The 17,952-nt window shown below is 48.3% G+C and overlaps 1 protein-coding gene across 7 annotated transcripts in view; it reads left to right on the top strand.

Moving 5' to 3' along the window:
* EEF1D (eukaryotic translation elongation factor 1 delta) overlaps window positions 1-17,952 on the top strand; it is a 69,377-nt gene that overhangs the window by 30,932 nt on the left and 20,493 nt on the right. For 3 of the 7 annotated variants that reach the window (XM_082257705.1, XM_082257704.1, XM_082257707.1), the window contains exon 5: window positions 10,720-10,794. The exons of 2 other annotated variants lie outside the window; for them this stretch is intronic. In XM_082257705.1, the coding sequence (XP_082113831.1) occupies window positions 10,720-10,794 (75 nt within the window). The remainder of the gene's footprint in view (window positions 1-10,719; window positions 10,795-17,952) is intronic. 2 more of the 7 variants (XM_082257706.1, XM_082257708.1) reach the window with 1 other exon arrangement.

Below are 17,952 nucleotides of genomic sequence, written 5' to 3'. Positions count from 1 at the left end.
GTATAATTATATATATGTATATATATATTTTATATATTTTTTATTCACAGTTATATAATTGGATATTGAATAATTTTTTATCTATTGATCCACTCTTTTATACATGTGATTCTTATTCAGGCTTAGCAAGTTACATTATTAGTACACAGGTACCCATCATCTAATATTATTGTTAATGTTAATTTTAACTTTATTGGTTCAGGTTGTTTTATCTGATGTATAATATCTTCACTGCTATTTTAAATATGTGCGACCACCTTTCTCCAATCTTGGTGGGCTCTCCAATCAACTCCCACCAGAGTCGATTCTGTATGGTGCATCTAAATTTAGTTCCCCTGGATTTGGTCCATATGGTACGGTGTATATGATACACCAGCGGGGCATACTTGTGTCCTCCCTTTTGCGGTTTCTATAGGAACAGCTTGCCGGGGACGGAAGTTGTCATTGCCTGGATGGGCGGAAGTGACGTTACGCGGTGATGCGCACGCCAGTTCCGGGACGAGTGGCGTGCGTTCCACCGCTGTCCCGCCGCCCATGTATACGGAAACCGGAAGCCGTCACGACCTGGATGGGCGGAAGTGACGCTATGCGGTGGTGCGCACGCTAGTTCCGGGATGAGCGGCGTGCGTTCCACCGCCGCCCTGCTGTTACAGTATACCATCCTTAATATCCGGGTAGCCGACTTTACAGTGAACACCATTGGACCACCAGGGAATATGCCCAATATGCCCAGTATGAGATAGTGGATTATCGACCAACACGATGGTCTCAGCTCGATGCCCTATTTGGTTTAGGACCACGACATGTACAGGTCAGTTTACCATATCAGTTTTAATCTTATTATTATTATTTTTTGTGAAATGGAGTCCACGATGAGCTGGGAAGTTTTTTGGATAGCTCACCAATGGAATAAATAGTCGCGTGGGGCTCGCCAATTAAAATGTAACTACATTTGTGACTTGCAACAGCTTTTGGGTAATTGGCTGTGTAGCTACGCCCATTTGGGCGATATCTCCTCCCACATCCCCCAGGGGTCATGTGGAGGCCTGGCCCTACATATTATATTTAAACTATGGACTTGACCATGGCCTCCAGGCTCTGAGGAAGAGGCACAGCCTCGAAACGCGTCAGCCCTCTGCTTCCAGTAAAGACGTTGATCCTCTGGTAGGAGGCAGGTGTATGGAATTGATGTGCCTGAAACTTCTTGTTTGTTTGTGAGTATTTGATTTTAAACAATTTTATCCAAATAAACTTGCTGAGGATAATGCGCTAGGCTGGTGCGCCCTTCTTTTGCTTTGTATTTTCAGTATCAGTTTTATTGTCCCTGTGGGGGTCTCATTGTGCTTGTGTTGTGGGCTGCGCTCGCCGCGCGTGTTAAAGGGGCAGTTAACCCTTTATTATCCGGCATTTGTTGTAGGGGCAATGGATTCTCAGGAGGGCAAATTTCCTACCGCCTTGGTGGAAAGCCAGGGGACCGCTGTTCCCCCCCCCCCCCCCCCCCCAGGGGGGGATTTAGCCACTATTTTGGCTGGCCTTGCTGCTCAGGTGCAGATGCTGGTGGCTGCTCAATCTACTAAAAGACCCAGAATTGCTCTTTCCTCTGATTCTGAGGGTGAAGGTGATGGGGTTGTTATGGCGGGGGCCTCCTTATCGGGGTCCCGCTCCTCCCTGGATCTAGTGGGGTCCGAGGTGGAGGCTGAAGTTGAAGGGGTTGATAATTCTCCCCCTGGCTCGCCCGAAGAGCTTGCAATCATGGATGAATTGATTGCTTCCATAAAACAAACGCTGCGTTTGCAGGATGAAGTGTGTCCCCCCGCTGCCTTGGCGGCTTATGGGACGCAGAGAAAACGCAGGACGCCGCAGGTTTTTCCCTGCAATGATGATTTTCAGCGCGCTGTTAAGGAACAATGGCGCAATCTGCGCAAACCTTTTGCTGTACCTAGTAGGTTCAAGCTGCGTTATCCTTTCTCGCCTTCCACTGATGAAAGGTGGTGTGTGCCACCCCCAGTGGATCACGCAATTGCGGTTTTAAACAAATCCACTGCGATTCCTGCAGAGGATTCCCCGGTGTTCCGTGATGCCACGGATAGATTGGAGTCTCTTGCCCGTCATACTTATTCTGTTACGGGTTCTATGTTTAAGGCTCTGTTTGCCTCTCTCATGGCGGCCCGGGCGGTCGCAAGTTGGACGCAGATGCTTCGGCGCGTCTTAGTGGCCGATTCGGCCTCGCCGGCGACCCTGGATATGGTGGATCAAATCCACCAGGGTATCATGTATCTGTGTGATGCGGACTTGGACTTAGTCCCGTTGGCTGCACGTGTACACAGCGTGACGGTGTTGTCTCGCCGCCTGGTTTGGTTGAAATGTTGGTCGGTGGACCAGTCTTCACGTAAGACCTTAGCCAATCTGCCTTATGATGGGTCTCGCCTTTTTGGGGAGTCCTTGGATGTGTTGATTAAGGGGATCACCGGAGGTAAGAGCACTCTCTTGCCCCATTTCCCCAAGGCTAAGGAGGCTTCTGGGAAGAAGCATGCTAATTTTCGGCCCCCTCAGGGGTCCTTTCGTGCCTTTCGGTCGCACTACAAGGGCAAACCGTTCAAAGGTCAAGGCTCTCAGAAGAGGCCCTGGTCTGGTAAACAGAAATCCGGTCAATCCGGATCCGCAGCCCATAACAGTGCGGCCTGAAGGGGCGCCCTCACCCAGTTTTGGGGTGGGGGGACGCTTGCTCGGTTTTCTTCAGCCCTGGTTGGCCCGCGTGCGGGACAGATGGGTTCAGGAGATCGTTCGATCTGGTTACAAGATCGAGTTTCTCTCTCGGCCGGAGAGCAGATTTTTTCCCTCAAATCTTCAACTGTCTCCAGAGCGTTTACGGGACCTGCACCTGGCGGTGCGGGACCTGAGGGCTCAGGGAGTGGTAGTTCCGGTGCCTCATCGGGACAGATTTCGGGGGTTTTATTCCAATCTGTTCACCGTGCCCAGAAAGGAGGGCAATGTTCGTCCAATTCTGGACTTGAAGGCTCTGAACCGCTCTGTGCGGGTTCGCAAGTTCCGCATGGAATCCCTGCGGTCGGTGGTGGCTGTCCTGGTTCCGGGGGAATTCATGGCCTCAATCGATTTTGAAGGATGCGTATCTTCACATCCCCATTTTCGAGGGTCACCAGAGGTACCTTCGTTTTGCCATTGCGGAGGATCACTACCAGTTCGTGGCGTTGCCTTTTGGTCTCGCCTCGGCTCCGCGGGTCTTCACCAAGGTGCTTGCACCGGTTCTGGCATTATTGAGGGCCCAGGGCATTTCTGTCCTGGGGTATCTGGACGACATTCTGGTTCGGTCTGCGACCAGCCAGGGTCTGGAGAAGGACCTGTCTGTCACGATGCAAACTCTGCAGGAGTTTGGTTGGACGATAAATTTTCCAAAGTCGACACTGAGTCCGTTGGTTCGTCTTCCCTACCTGGGAATGATTCTGGACTCGGTGCAGGCGAAGGTCTTCCTGCCGGAAGACAAACTCAGAACTCTTCAGGAGGATGTCGGGTCCCTCAGGGACGTTCCGCACTCGTCTCTGCGGACGTGCATGAGATGTCTGGGATTGATGGTCTCGGCCTTCGAGGCGATTCCCTTCGCCCAGTTTCACACGCGGGGTCTCCAAGCGGAGATCCTGTCCATGTGGGACGGACGACCTCAATCCCTGGATCTTCAAATCTCGTTGAGTCATCGCACCAGAAGAGACCTTCTGTGGTGGCTCCAGTCCCCGATGGTGTCCGGGGGCAAGTCGTTTCGTCCTATCTCGTGGACGGTGATCACCACGGATGCCAGCCTGTCGGGCTGGGGTGGTGTTCTGGGCGTTCTGTCCGCCCAGGGAACTTGGTCGGAGAGGGAGTCTTCCCTTCCGATCAACATTCTGGAATTGCGTGCGATAAATCTCTGTCTTCATCGCTGGACGGACCGGCTGCAGGGCTGCCCGGTTCGGGTGCAGACGGACAATGCCACGGCGGTGGCCTACATCAACCACCAAGGGGGCACCAGGAGTGCCCGAGCGGCTCGAGAAGTGGCCGACATTCTGTCTTGGGCCGAGACTCATGTCCCGGCGATAACGGCGGTTCACATTCCGGGGGTGGAGAACTGGCAGGCGGACTATCTGAGTCGCCAGACCCTGGATCAGGGGGAATGGTCTCTCCACCCGACTGTCTTCCAGATGTTGTGCGTGAAGTGGGGTCTTCCAGATGTGGACCTGTTCGCGTCTCGTCTCAACTACAAGGTTCGTGGCAAGGACGCGCGACCCTCGGGCAGACGCGTCGGACGCGTTAGTGGCCCCGTGGCATCAGTACAGGCTGATGTACGCGTTTCCACCGATTCAGTTGCTGTCCAGGTTCCTTCGCAGGTTACACTCGGAACGCAGCACGGTGATTCTTGTGGCACCGGACTGGCCTCGCCGGTCCTGGTACGCAGACCTCGTGAATCTGGCGGTCGACGCCCCGTGGCGTCTGCCTCTTCGAGACGATCTCCTGTCTCAAGGACCGATATACCATCCTGCTTTACAGTCTCTGGCTTTGACGGCCTGGCTGTTGAGACCGAGGTCCTGAAGGAGAAGGGTCTCTCCCCAGAGGTCGTTCATACTTTGATCAACGCGAGGAAGTCTTCCTCGGGGAAGGTTTATTACCGTACTGGGAAGGCCTATTTTGCCTGGTGTGAGTCCAGGGGGTTTTCACCCCGCACGTACTCGGTTTCCCGAGTGCTGTCCTTCCTTCAAACGGGTGTCGATCAGCGTTTGGCGCTGGCTACGATTAAGGGTCAGGTGTCTGCGCTGGCCGTTCTGTTTCAACGTCCCGTGGCTTCCAACTCCTTGGTTGGCACTTTTGTTCAGGGTGTGCGGCATCTGGTTCCTCCTAGGAGGGATCCTTTGCCCCCTTGGGACTTGAATCTCGTTCTGTCTGTGTTGCAACGTGCTCCTTTTGAACAGATCAGGGAGATCTCGTTGTCTATGTTGTCCAAAAAGGTCGCCTTTTTGGTGGCGATCACTTCGGCTCGCAGAGTGTCGGAGCTGGCAGCTTTGTCCTGCAAGTCTCCGTATCTGGTTGTTCATTTGGATAAGGTGGTCTTGCGACCTAATGCTTCTTTTCTCCCGAAAAGAGTTTCGGAATTCCATCTTAATGAGGATATTGTCTTGCCTTCGCTGTGCGCGAAGCCTAAACATCCAAAGGAGGTGAGATTACACTCTCTGGATGTTGTTCGGGCGATAAGGGTTTACCTTAAATCGACTGAGTCTTTTCGAAAGACGGATTCCTTGTTTGTTCTTCCAGAGGGTCCTCGGAAGGGCATGGCGGCGTCGGCCTCTACCATCGCTAAATGGATCAGGCAGACCATTGAACAGGCCTATGCCTTGCAGGGGAAGGTTCCCCCTGTGCCTGTGAAGGCGCACTCTACTAGATCTCTGAGTACGTCTTGGGCCTGTCGTCATGGGGCTTCTGTAGCCCAGGTGTGTAAGGTGGCGACTTGGTCGACCGTGCACACTTTCACAAAATTCTACAAAGTAGATGTTCAGGCATCGGCGGATGCTTCCTTTGGCCGCAAGGTTCTTAGTGCGGCCATTCCCTAGGGTCCCTTGTTGGGGACCTCTGGCTGTTGGGATAAGTTTTTTTTATCCCGTGGTTATTTGTCTTTTCCTGGGTTGTTGCTCCTGTTGAGCACCTGTTTTTTCCTGTTGCCCAGCTGGTTTCCTTCCTTTGGTAAGGTTCCTTTCTTTGATGCGGAGACTGCGTTGCCTTTTCGGCGCGGATGCGTTTCCCACCCCTCATGTTTGCACTGCTTTGGGACGTCCCCATATGTGACGAATATGAAGAGGCGGCGACTGTCGGACGTAAGAGAAAACGGAATTTTTGTAAAATCTTACCTGTAAAATTCCTTTCTCTGAGTCCTCCGACAGTCGCCGCCCCCGCCCCTCTTTTGGGGTTTGGTTGTATACTCTACTGCTATTCCACTAAAACTGAGATATGGTTGCAGGAAGTAGGAGGGTATTGACTGAGGGGACCACCCCTTGAGGGTGGGATATGTTAAAAGCTTTAATGTTAACATATTCTGTTGCCTAGCTACTCCTTCGGAGCAAAGTCTAATACCCCATATGTGACGAATATGAAGAGGCGGCGACTGTCGGAGGACTCAGAGAAAGGAATTTTACAGGTAAGATTTTACAAAAATTCAGTTTTTCCATCCATCTGGAGGATTGGATCAAAACGGACAGGCCGTTCGTTTTCATCCAACCTCCCATAGAGGAGAGCGGGGATCTGACAGCTCCGTCTCTGCAAAGTAAGCAGAGACGGAGCTGTCATCTGCCTGCTCAGTGGGGATCGGCGGCTCGATCCCCGCTGAGAAAAACTGAGTCCGTCGGGCACACCGCCCGTGTGAAGGTGGTCCAAACTGTCCTCTCCGCTCCTCCCAAGATCTTCTGCTCTCTAGCTCCCTGGTCTCCTCCTCCCATGATCCTCTCCAGGACTTGTCCAGAGTCTCTTCCATCCTCAGGAACTCCTACCCAAATCTGCCCAGTTATCTCCTACTCTGTCCACTTTTAGTCGTTCCCTGAAAACTCATCTATTCAGGGAACGCCTATCCTGCCTTCAGCTAATGACCGCATATTCTACTTCCCTCATCAGTTCATCTCTGTCACTACCTTTTTTGTTTCACCAGCCCCTCCCTATTAGAGTGTAAACTCGCAGGAGCAGAGCCCTCCTAACCCTCTTGTTTTGAATTGTACTGTTGGTGTATTGTCTCCCTTTATATTGTAAAGCGCTGCGCAAACTGTTGGCGCTATATAAATTCTGTATAATAATAAAACGTCTTGTCACCGTAGCGACACACGGGGAAAAATTGTCCCATTAACTCTGCAACACAGCCTAGTGCTGCTTTGCAGTAAAATGCAGACATGCTGCATTCTATCGCAGCTCACGGGGCCGAATCGCACTGCAAAGTCAGGTAGCGCAGTGCATTGCGCTGCCCAATATTGCAGAGAATGAAGTGTAAGTTTTGTACACTTCAAATAAAGCTTGTATGGAAAAAAAAGCTGTGTTGAGTTGAATTGCGCACCACACTGCCCCCTACCACAGCTGGCAATGCATAGCGGGCAGAGCTGGGAATCATTCCTCCCGATTTGCATTGTGTGAATTGGCCTGAGCGCTGACAGATGCCTATAATCTTTTATGTAAAAAGGAAAAAAAAAACAAGCTTTCACTGTAAGGCCCCTTTCACACTAGTGCGACTTGTCCCGCGATTTGGGACCGTAAAATCGCATGACAAGTCGTTTTCCATTATTTTCAATGAGCCCCATTCATATTAGTGCGTTTTGAAGTCGCACCGACTTCAAAGTAGTTCCTGCACTACTTTGCCACGATTTGATTGCGTTTTGAGCCATAGCCATTTCTTTCAAAATCGTGCGGTAAAATCGCGTCGCATAAGTGTGAAAGGGGCCTAACTGCTTAAAAAGTATTCAGCCTTTGTTAGTCAAGTCTAAATAAATCTGCTAGTCCATCGCACACTATCTGATTCCCCCCTCCAGGGGCTGAGGCTGCTGTCCATTGCTCCCCTATCCAGATTGGAGACACCCTAAGACAGGAAATGTTACTGACTGGGTCACCAGGTGAAAATAAAATAAAAAAAGCTTAAAAAATCAAATGCACCTTTAATTGGAAGTTACACCCATATTCAGGGTGTAACATGTTGCTAAATCAGCACCCCCCCCCTCCCCCAAGCACCCATTGTGACAGTGGGAGGGGGGATCCTCTACCTGCATCGGCTGTCGCAATTGAAAAATAACACAGCTCTGCCTGTCCAGCTGCATCTTTCATTCAGAGTTCTGTGAATGAACTACAACCGCTGTCGGCCATTGCAGCTGATGGCTTATAGTGACACTGACTGCGAGGGTGCTGCTGATCTCTCTTGTAGTTTAGTGATTTCTTCCTGCAATTCTGTACCTGCCTGTCCATACGAGATGGGAGCATACAGCTACACTGACAGTCTGCAGGAGCCGAACACTGCACCTGCCATCTGCTGATTTATAGATGCAATGCTGTGCAGGCTCAATAATAAAAATATATAAAGTCCCCATTCACACTGACAAGTCGCGGTGGGTCGCTTGCCATTGATTAGCACAGGACCCCTTCTAATAGGAGTGACACAAGTCGCTCCGACTTAGAAAAAGGGTCCGGTACTACTTCGGGGCGACCTGGAGGCGACTTGCATTGACTTTAATGATATGAAGTACGTGCATGTCGCGCCGAGGTCGCGGTGCACCGCGACTTCACAGATCGCCCCGGCAAGTGTGTCGCCCCTATGTGATGGGGTCTAAAAGTAATAATAAATATAAAAATTGAAAATATAAAAGTAATAAAAAAATATATAAAAATTAAATATAAAAATAATTAAACATTTTTACCTGGAAAAAAAGACGGGCATTTTATTTATATTTTAGGGTGAACTTGGCTTTTACGGATTGGTAAGCTCCAATATATTACCTTTTTTTATTTAGTTTTTGCGTTTATACTGCTTTTATCTTACCCTCTGCAACTTTGGGTGAAAAAAAAAGTTTTGCTTGATACACTTCGATGTATTTTAAACTTTGGAGAATGCATTCGGCTATATTCCAGATTTGTTGAATTTTAAATTAACTTGCATTGTAAATAAAGTGCACTGAGCCAGCTGATTTTATGGTTTCTGAATCATCAGCCCTTCAAATTGTTTTTTTTTTTTTTTTTTTTTTATAGGTCATTAAGTTGAACAGGCCTTGGACTGGAAGTGGTTAAAGTAGAACTCTGGGCAAAATATAAAAAAAATTACACAATGCAGTTTTCGGTTTTTAAAATGGTTGTAAAGCTCTGAAATAGAAAATGAACAAAGCATAGCCTTCTATAATGTGTACTTTAATCCAGAGTACCCAGGGTGATTTCTCTGCATTCATTCCTCTATCTGCAGAAGTCAGTTCTGACCTATGCCAACACCAAGTAATCCTGGGAATTGGCTGCACTCCCTCTTCAGCACACAGGAGGTGATTGACCACCTCAGCTGTGGATGTTTCCCTAGGAGACTGTAAGGGGGGATTGTGTCCTTACCCTCCGCTTAGTTCTCAGATCTCTGCCACAATCTGTCGGAAGCTGAGAAATGCTGTGTAAATTCTGGACTTTGAAAGGCTGTAGAGAATGGAAGACTGCACTTTTGTGGAAGGATTGGTTTCCTCTGTGTATCCCCTGAAGCCAGTCACTGCACTGGATATATGTAAGGGTTTATAACCACTTTGTAAACCCTTAACATATATCCAGTGAAGTGACTTGCCTCAAGCTATACAGAGATTAAACCCTCCTACGTAAGTTGTACCTGTTTATCTGCAGTCTTCTCTTCTATGCATTAGTCCAGAATTTATAAAGCTTAGCTTAGCTGTCAGAAGAAAGGTGGCAGACAGCTGAAATTACTCTTCATAGCTCAATAAGGAGAGCTCTGATAGAGAATTGGAGGGAAGGGACCCCCCCTTCACACCGGAACAGAGCTGAGGCTGTCAATCATAAGCTGTGTGCTGGAGCTCCCTCCCCGTCACCTTTTTTCTCTACGTCAGGATTAGAGGGGAGGAGGAAGCAGACAAAAATGACGCTTAGTGCTCTGGACTGAGAGAAGTACACACTCGCAGCTATGTCCAAACTATGGCCCTCCAGCTGTTAAGGAACTACAATTCCCATCATGCCTACTTATGTCTGAATTTCAGAGAGCTACAATGCCTCATGGGAATTGTAGTTCTTGAACAGCTGGAGGGCCATAGTTTGGACACCCCTGAACTGTGGCTCTCAACTCTGGTCCTCGGGACCCACCAACAGGCCAGGTTTGCAAGATCACAGGTGATCTCATTTGCTGCTCAGTGATTGCAGTATTCTAGTCTGCATCTCCCCAAGGTAATACTTAAAATCTGGCCTGTTAGTGGGTCCCGAGGACCGGCGTTGAGAACCACCGCTAAATCTGGCCTGTTAGTGGGTCCCGAGGACCGGAGTTGAGAACCACCGCTAAATCTGGCCTGTTAGTGGGTCCTGAGGACCGGAGTTGAGAACCACCGCTAAATCTGGCCTGTTAGTGGGTCCTGAGGATCGGAGTTGAGAACCACTGCTCTAGAGGGATATGATTTGTTCATGTCTGAGGTTTACAACCACTTTAAGGCTTGCAAAGTGTTAGCTGGAGTTGGGCTTTGAACCCCAGGAAAGGGATTTGTCCATAGCTCCACTTTAATTGAGGGCCTCCAGCTTTGAGTTTTCCCAATGGCTTCCACTTTTTACGTCGCTGTCAGTAAGGTTCTTAAAGTAAGCCTTCTAGTACAGAAAATCATCTAAACTGTCGCCAGGAGTAAAATGTAGGCTTAATGTACCATCTCACTGCCCCCAAATCCAAGTCCCTTTGTAGAGAGGCAAAGTGTTGGCCTGCCCTCTGCTGTAACTCCCTGTTGCACATGATGGCTTCCCTGGTGACCACTAAGAAGCTGCAGAAAGCAGTGGCCAGTGCTTGACTTCTCTGCAAAGGTCTCTATTTGTATATTGCAGGGGTTGAGGAGCGGTGTAAGAATATGGTTTTGCCTGCGTTTCATTCATGGCGCCGGTTTAGATGGCTTTCTGCACCGCCAGGTTTCCTTTAAGCCGATTTGATGGCACCTCTTTGCCTCCTGGTAATGTGTAAAAATGTGTGTGTGGTTTTTTGTGCACCGCCAGCAGGACGACGGAGCAAGCACAATCCTCAGGGACATTGCCAGAGCCAGGGAGAATATCCAGAAATCGCTTGCCGGAGTGAGTACCAGACCTCACCAGCAGGAGGTGCTGCCGTGCGCTAACATTGTGTGTGCGTGTGTGTCCATAACTCAAATCTGCAGTGCCGCCCAGTCCTTTACCCAGTATTTTGTGTGTCTGTCTTAACCCCTGATCTGTCTGTGCTGCTATTCTCTGTTTCTGATTGGATGGATCGCAGGAGCCAGTGCTTCTTATATTGAAACTGCAGGCTTGCATAAAATTAAAACCTCTGCTTACATTTGGATGTGAGACTCTCGTTATCAAAAGTTTAATGCGACTATGTTGAAATTGCTGTGAATCAGGAAATTGCCTACACATGTGAAGCAGTGCTTGGGGCCTCTGCCTAGCTCTTGGGTCCTGACAGAGGTCTTCAGCACATCTATGCATGTGCCATAATGGTGGGGCTGAGCCACCGGAGAGATCACTGAAGGTCTTTTTGTACCTCTGTGGGTTGAACTAGATGAAGTTGTGTTTTTTTTTTTTTTTTTTCAGCTAGACTAACCAAAAAAACAAAAATACACAAATAGAAAACCTCTATCTACACAATCCTATATCCAAAGTGGTACTAAGGTTACCAATTGTGTTTACCCCCCCCCCCTTACCTGAGTAAGTGTTTTTCATGCTACTGCTGTGCCCTGCTGCAGTTCTTCTTTCCTCTTCCTGATCTCATAGGAAACATGGGTAGCAGTGGGTGCCATTGGCTCCTGGTGCTGTTAGTCAAACCCTGTGAGGAGAGAGCAGGAGGTGTCTATGGACTCATAGACTGACTCGGGAGCATGCAGGAGTGCCCCCATAGCACAGAGCTTGGTATGGGGAGCACACCCAGGAGAGGATGAGTGGACAGCACCAGTTTGAAACCCCAGAGGAGGAGGTAAGGGATTGCTTTGTGCAATGCAATTGCACAGAGCAAGCAAGAATAAACTTAGGCTGGCCATACACTATACAATTTTCTTGTTCAACTTTCCTTTAGATTTACCAAAACCATATTATACAAGTTCAAACCTGAACACTTTCAATTTGTATGCAATCAGGCAGGCCCTTGCACTACATAGTTGAAGGTAAATCTAAAGGAAATTGAATAAGAAAATTGTATGGTGTATGGCCAGCCTAATTCTTGGTCTAACAGCAATGACTGATCAGTGTACTAGCTCATTGCTGGTACCATGTGATCCCTGAAACCAATCACAGCAGATCACATGACAGTTGTAAACAATGGATGGCTTCCTTGCAATTCCATCCATTGTGTACAGTTGTGGTGTTAGCTGTGATCAGTGATCACATGGTACAGACAGGGATCGTTCAGTGATCACATGGTACAGACAGGGCCAATCACAGCTAATTACAAAACACAACCTGTTTCATTCAGTAGAAATGGTTGCTTATACCAAAGCAATTGACTAGTATAAGCAATCCATAATGTGTGTGGGGGTGGGATCCTGATCACTTCCCTAGAGTAGTACAGTGTTACTATCGTAAAACTGTATTGCTGTGGTCAGTGTGTAGTAAAGGGAAAAAAAAAATGGTAAATTGAAACAAATTATTACATTTTTGTGTTTTATTTTTTTCTCACCAGTCGGTGTCCCTGATCACACCAGTTATGACACTGCACTGGTGACAGTATGCTAAAAAAAAGAGAAAAAAAATGAATTGTGTGAACAACTTTTTTTTTTTTCTTAATTTTTTTCTTTTTCCACAAAATTGTGCCAAAAATATGAAAACTTCAAAAAACTCACCATGCCTCTTACCAAATACCTTGGACTGTCTACTTTTCAAAAAGGGGTGATTTGGGCGGTATTTGTTCTGTCCTCGTATTTTCAGGCCTCAAGAAGTTAGAGGCCATCAGTACATCAGGATTGGTTAACGTTAACATATCTGTATCCAATATTTCTTTCGTTCATCGATGGACACAGCTCCTGAGCTTTTTAACCATTGGGTTATACTGCTCCCTACAGGAGTAGGACACTAGGCAGAAAAGTCTGGCTATGCCTATGGGCAGTCCCAGGGGGTATACTCCCGCTCTCTGATAAAGGTACTCAAGTTTTTTTTTTTTTTCCTGCCTAGTCAGGAGTAGGGATCTAGTTCCTTGCTGGGATCTCTGGTATTGGCAATTTTTTCTTTTTAGATATAGATTTTTCTGCCGGACTGGGACACGGCTGGATAATCTAGATCTTAGTCTGACCAGTTAGTGCGTGCAGACCTCAGCTTCGCGCTAAGTCAGCCGCGACATAGCCCCACCGGACGGGGGCTTGCCTGCGAGTTAAACTCCTCACGAGGTCGCATACGACCAGGGTCTTAGCCAGAGTCGCAGCATTCCTTCTGGCCGACAGCCTCCCCATTTCGATGGCGAGTGGTTCCATCTGGAGCATTGCCCGCCTCATTCCTGGTATGGTAAGTAGCTGTCCCCCCCCCCCCCCCTTCTCCCCCTGGATGGGTTTTGGGGTGGACGTGGGCCCCACCTTGGGATGGCCGGACCCCCAAGTTCCCCTCCTTCCTGCAAGGCACCCCCCCCCTTTTTGGTCTCACCTCTGCTCCTTGGGTCTTCACGAAAGATTAGCCCGGTTATGCCAATGGGGGATCGCGGTGCTGGGCTACTTGGACGGCCTCCTTTTGCGAGCGGAGTCCCCTACTGCGCTGGTGAAAAACCTAGAAATTGCCATACGAGCTTGAGGGAGTTTGGCTTAATTCAGATTTTCAGAAGTCTGCTCAGGTTCTGTCCACAAAGCTGGACTTTCTGGGTTTCTGACTCTGGACTTGGCCTTAGCTAGGGTGCTCCTTCCTCTGGACAAACTCCAGAATCTGCAGGCTGCAATTTGTCTTCTGCTGTCCAGCAGATTGTCATCCCTCCGCACTTGCTTGCGGGTGCTGGGCCTGATGGTGTCTTCCTTTGAGCTGATTCCGTTTGCACAGTTCCAAACAAGGTCCCTGCAAGGGAGATTCTGGCCAAATGGGACAAGAATCTGCAATGTCTGGACAATCGGACCCTGCTGAGCCAGGGAACGAAAGCGTCCCTGATATGCTGGCTCATTATTTGGCTGGGAAAATCCTTCCTTCCCCTTGTATTGGATAGTGGTCACCATGGATGCCAGCCTGTCCGGTTAGGGAGGCATCCGCAGCAAATATTCTGCTCTGGGGATCTGGCCACTGGAAGAGTCCAGACTACTGATCTATGTCTTGGAACTCCGAGCAATCAGACTGTGCCTGGAAGATTGGACGGATCGCCTTCAGGGATATCCAGTGTGCATTCAATTGGACAATGCCATGGCTTATGTCAGTCACCAGGGGGGCACAAGAAGTGTCCTAGTGGCTCTGTGGGTAGCCAGCATTCTAAGGTGGGCAGAACGTGTTTTTTTTTTTTTTTTTTGCTGCCCTGCTGCCCTCTCCGCCGTACACACTCCTGGGGTGGAAAACTGGCAGACGGGATTACCTCAGTCAGCAGGCATTGGACCAAGGGGAGTGGTTCCCTTTATCCGGAGGTGTTTCTTCAGTTGTCTCCGACGGGGCATCCCCGAGGTGGATCTGTTGGCTTCTCAGCGCAATTAAGGTTCAGAGGTTTGTGGCTCGGTCACGGAATCCTCTGGCGGACGCCACAGATGTGCTGGTGGCCCTATGGTGTCTGTATCATCTGATTTACACCTTCCCTACTCTCAAGCTTCTGCCAAGACTTCCACGCAGGATCAAGGCAGAAGGGATTCCGGTCATCTTGGTGGGCCCCCGGACTGGCCTCGCCGGGCTTGGTACGCCGCTCTGGTGCGGCTGGTCGCCATGTTCCTTGGAAGCTTCCTCTCAGGGAGGATCTGCTGTCCCAAAGACCAATCTTCCATCCTGCTTTACAGTTGCTGGCTTTGACAGCTTGGCTGTTGAAAGCCAGGTCTTGAAGAATAGAGGTTTGTCTGAATCAGTGTTTCCAGCGCTGTTAAAAGCTAGGAAACCTTCTAGGAAGATCTTCCATCGTACATGGAAGACATACATTGCATGGTGTGAGTCTCTTGGGGTTCATCCTCACTCTTGTTCGGTGGCATTGGATCCTGACCTTTCTTCAATTGGGGGTTGAGCAGAAACTGGCCTTGAGTACTATCAAGGGTCAGGTGTCAGCCTTAGTGGTTGTCTTTCAACGGCCCCTGGTCACATACTCCCTAGTGCGTACTTTTCTTCAGGGAGTTAGGCACTTGGCCCCTCCAGTGCTGTCTCCATTGCTGTCTTGGGACCTCAATTTGGTGCTCTGTCCTCCAGAAGCCTCCTTTTGAGATTCTTGGGGAGATTTTACTGCTTACGCTGTCTCAGAAGGTGGCCTTTTTGGTGGCGATTGCCTCTGTGCGCAGGGTGTCAGAATTGGTGGCGTAATCCTGTCCACCTTACTTGTGGTTCACAGAGATAAGGTGGTTCTTCATTTCATCCCGTTCTGTCGTTCCTTCCAAAGGTTGTCTCTGATTTTCATTTGAATGAAAACATTGTGTTGCCTTCCCTGCGTCCCAGGCCAAAACATCCTAAGGAAATTGCTTTGCATGCCTTGGATGTGGCCCGGGCAATTAGGATATACCTGGCAGCTACGGAGTCTTTTAGGTATTCGCTCACTATTTGTGCTTACAAATGGTCCTCAGAAAAGGTTGTCCGCTTCCTCTGCGACCATTTCCAGATGGGTCAGACAGATTGTGATTCAGGCCTATTCCATCAGGGGTCAGGCTCTTCCTTTCCCTGTCAAGACTCCTCTACTCAGGCGCTCAGTGCCTCCTGGGCCTTTTATCAGGCGTCAGTGACACAGGTTTGCTGGGTAGCCTCCTGGTCGTCAGTGCACACTTTTACAAAGTTTTTTAAAGCTTTATAAAGTGGATGTGTTTGGCATCTGCGGGTTGCTTCTATTGGCTGCAAGTTTTTTTGCAGGCTGCTGTTTAGAGGGAGGATCTGGTCCTCTTTGAGGGTGTATTTTTTTATTTTTTTTTTTTGTTTGTTTTGTTTGTGGGCTTCAGTTGTTTTGGTTGAGCTCCTGTTAACCTGGTTGGGTTTAACACTGCTTTGGGACGTCCCGATGGTTAAGAAAATCAGAAGCTGTCCAGTGAACGAAAGAAAATGAGATTTTTGACTTTAAAATCCATTTCGCTGTTCATTGACAGACACAGCACCCACCCCACTATGGAGTTGAAATTCTTCTGACACTGCTTGTAACAAAACTGAGTACCTATAGCAGGAAGAGGGAGTATACCCCCTGGGACTGCCCATAGGCGTAGCCGGACTTTTTTTTTTCTGCCTAGTGTCCTACTCCTGTAGGGGGCAGTATAACCCAATGTTAAGGAAGATTAGGCGCTGTCAGTCAATGAAGATCAGAGAAGGATTTTATGGAAAGTCAAAATTTATATATGTATATGTATGTATGTATGTATGTATGTATGTATGTATGTGTGTATGTGTGTGTGTATATATATATATATATATATATATATATATATATAATGTGTATGTGTGTGTGTGTGTGTGTGTGTGTGTATGTATATATATATATATATATATATATATATATATATATATATATATATATATATATATATATATATATATATATATATATATATATAAAATTATTTTTTTTTTATGCACACTGACCACGAGCAATACAGCATTACTACTCTGGGGAAGTGATCAGGAATTTTAAAATAAAGTTTCCGGTCTTTTTTTCTATTTAGCAAATAATAAATAAGCTGTTTTGACACCAAAAGAAAGCTCTAAAAAGATCATTTAATTTGGGTGCATGACCACACAATTGTCAAAGTGTCACATCGCTGAAAGTTGGCCTAGGCAGGAAGGGGTAAATGTTCGGTATTGAAGTGGTTAATAAAATAAGTGTCACTTTAAAGTAATTTTCTACTTTAATTTACAAAAATCGGATAAAACTTTTTTATAACTGAGGAGGGGTGTAAACAATACACAACCCTCCCTCCTCTCCTCCATGATATATTTTCTCCCAGTATTCTAGCTGGTGTCCAGGTTTTCAGAGCGCTTTGTTAGGACAAGCCTGCGTTGATTGGTTCCATAGAAAAGCCTGCTGGCTCCTGAGTTCTGTCCATCTGCGTTTCTCTGTTATGTGGCAGCAGATGTGCCGTTATACTTATATCTTGTTTGCACCATCTCTCTGACTTAGATCTGGTTGTCTTTCTGTCTTGTGTATTTCTTTATAACCCAGATGAATCAGAACCATCTCTTTGCTTGTGCGTGTTGCAGCACAGATTACCGCCTGCTGTAATGACTCTCGTCTCTCTTACTTCCCTCTAACAAATGAGGCCTTATGTAACCAAAAAAATGTCTCTATAAATTCAGTAATTCAGAAACTGCCATAGGTTCAGTCCACCTAGATTCTAAGAATTAGTATGCAAAGCACGACCGATCATCTGTATAATCCACTCCATTCATTGTAGAGAATTTGGCCCAACCATTTGGTCAAGTTTGCCTTGGAATTGCGGTGTTGGTAGGGTCATAGCCTGCTACCTTTAAAGGAAAATGTACAGCCAAAGCTTGTTTGGCTGTACGTCTCCTGTGGTTCATTCTGTACTCCTGTGAACCGTTTTTAGCAGACAGCGAGCTCAAGTCACGTCCGAGTCGTTCCAGGCTAGGGCATGACCGCAACAATAGTTGGGGGATCCAAGCACATGCCTGGACTGGCACCCCACTCAGCCTCTCAGCGAGACGCTCCCGCTGCCTCCACAGCCCTGCACTCCAGTGAGCAGGAGGCAGAGCCACTGACTGTCATCAGCTCTCTGTTCAGGGAGCTGTGAGAACGGCACCGATCTAACACCGCCGATCGCTCGGTTCTTACAACTCCCTGAACAGAGCTGGTGAGCGCTCTCCTCGGCCCCCCTTCCTCCCCAGCTCAGTGGAGTGCTGGGCTGTGGAGGAGGGGCGGGAGCGGGCCTACTCAGGCTCTGTGGCTTGCGGAGAGGCTGAGCCGGGTGCTGTAAGTGGACCCTGACTTCATTGTTGCAATTTTGTCCGAGCCTGGACCATCACACGGCTCAGCCTCTTCAAAAGCCGCTGAGAGCCTGAGCCAGCAACTCCCCGTGAGTATGGGGGGGGGGGGGGCAGGGGACTGACAGCAGCTCTCTACTGGGGTAGTTGTGAGAACTGAGCGATCGGCTGTGTTTGATCGCTTGGTTCTCAGTCTTAGAGGTGCTG

This window comes from Pelophylax lessonae, assembly GCF_965119305.1.
Source record: "Pelophylax lessonae genome assembly, chromosome: 5".
Taxonomy (NCBI): Eukaryota; Metazoa; Chordata; class Amphibia; order Anura; family Ranidae; genus Pelophylax; species Pelophylax lessonae.
Note: the sequence above shows the minus strand (reverse complement) of the source record. Positions and strands in the feature narration are given on the sequence as shown.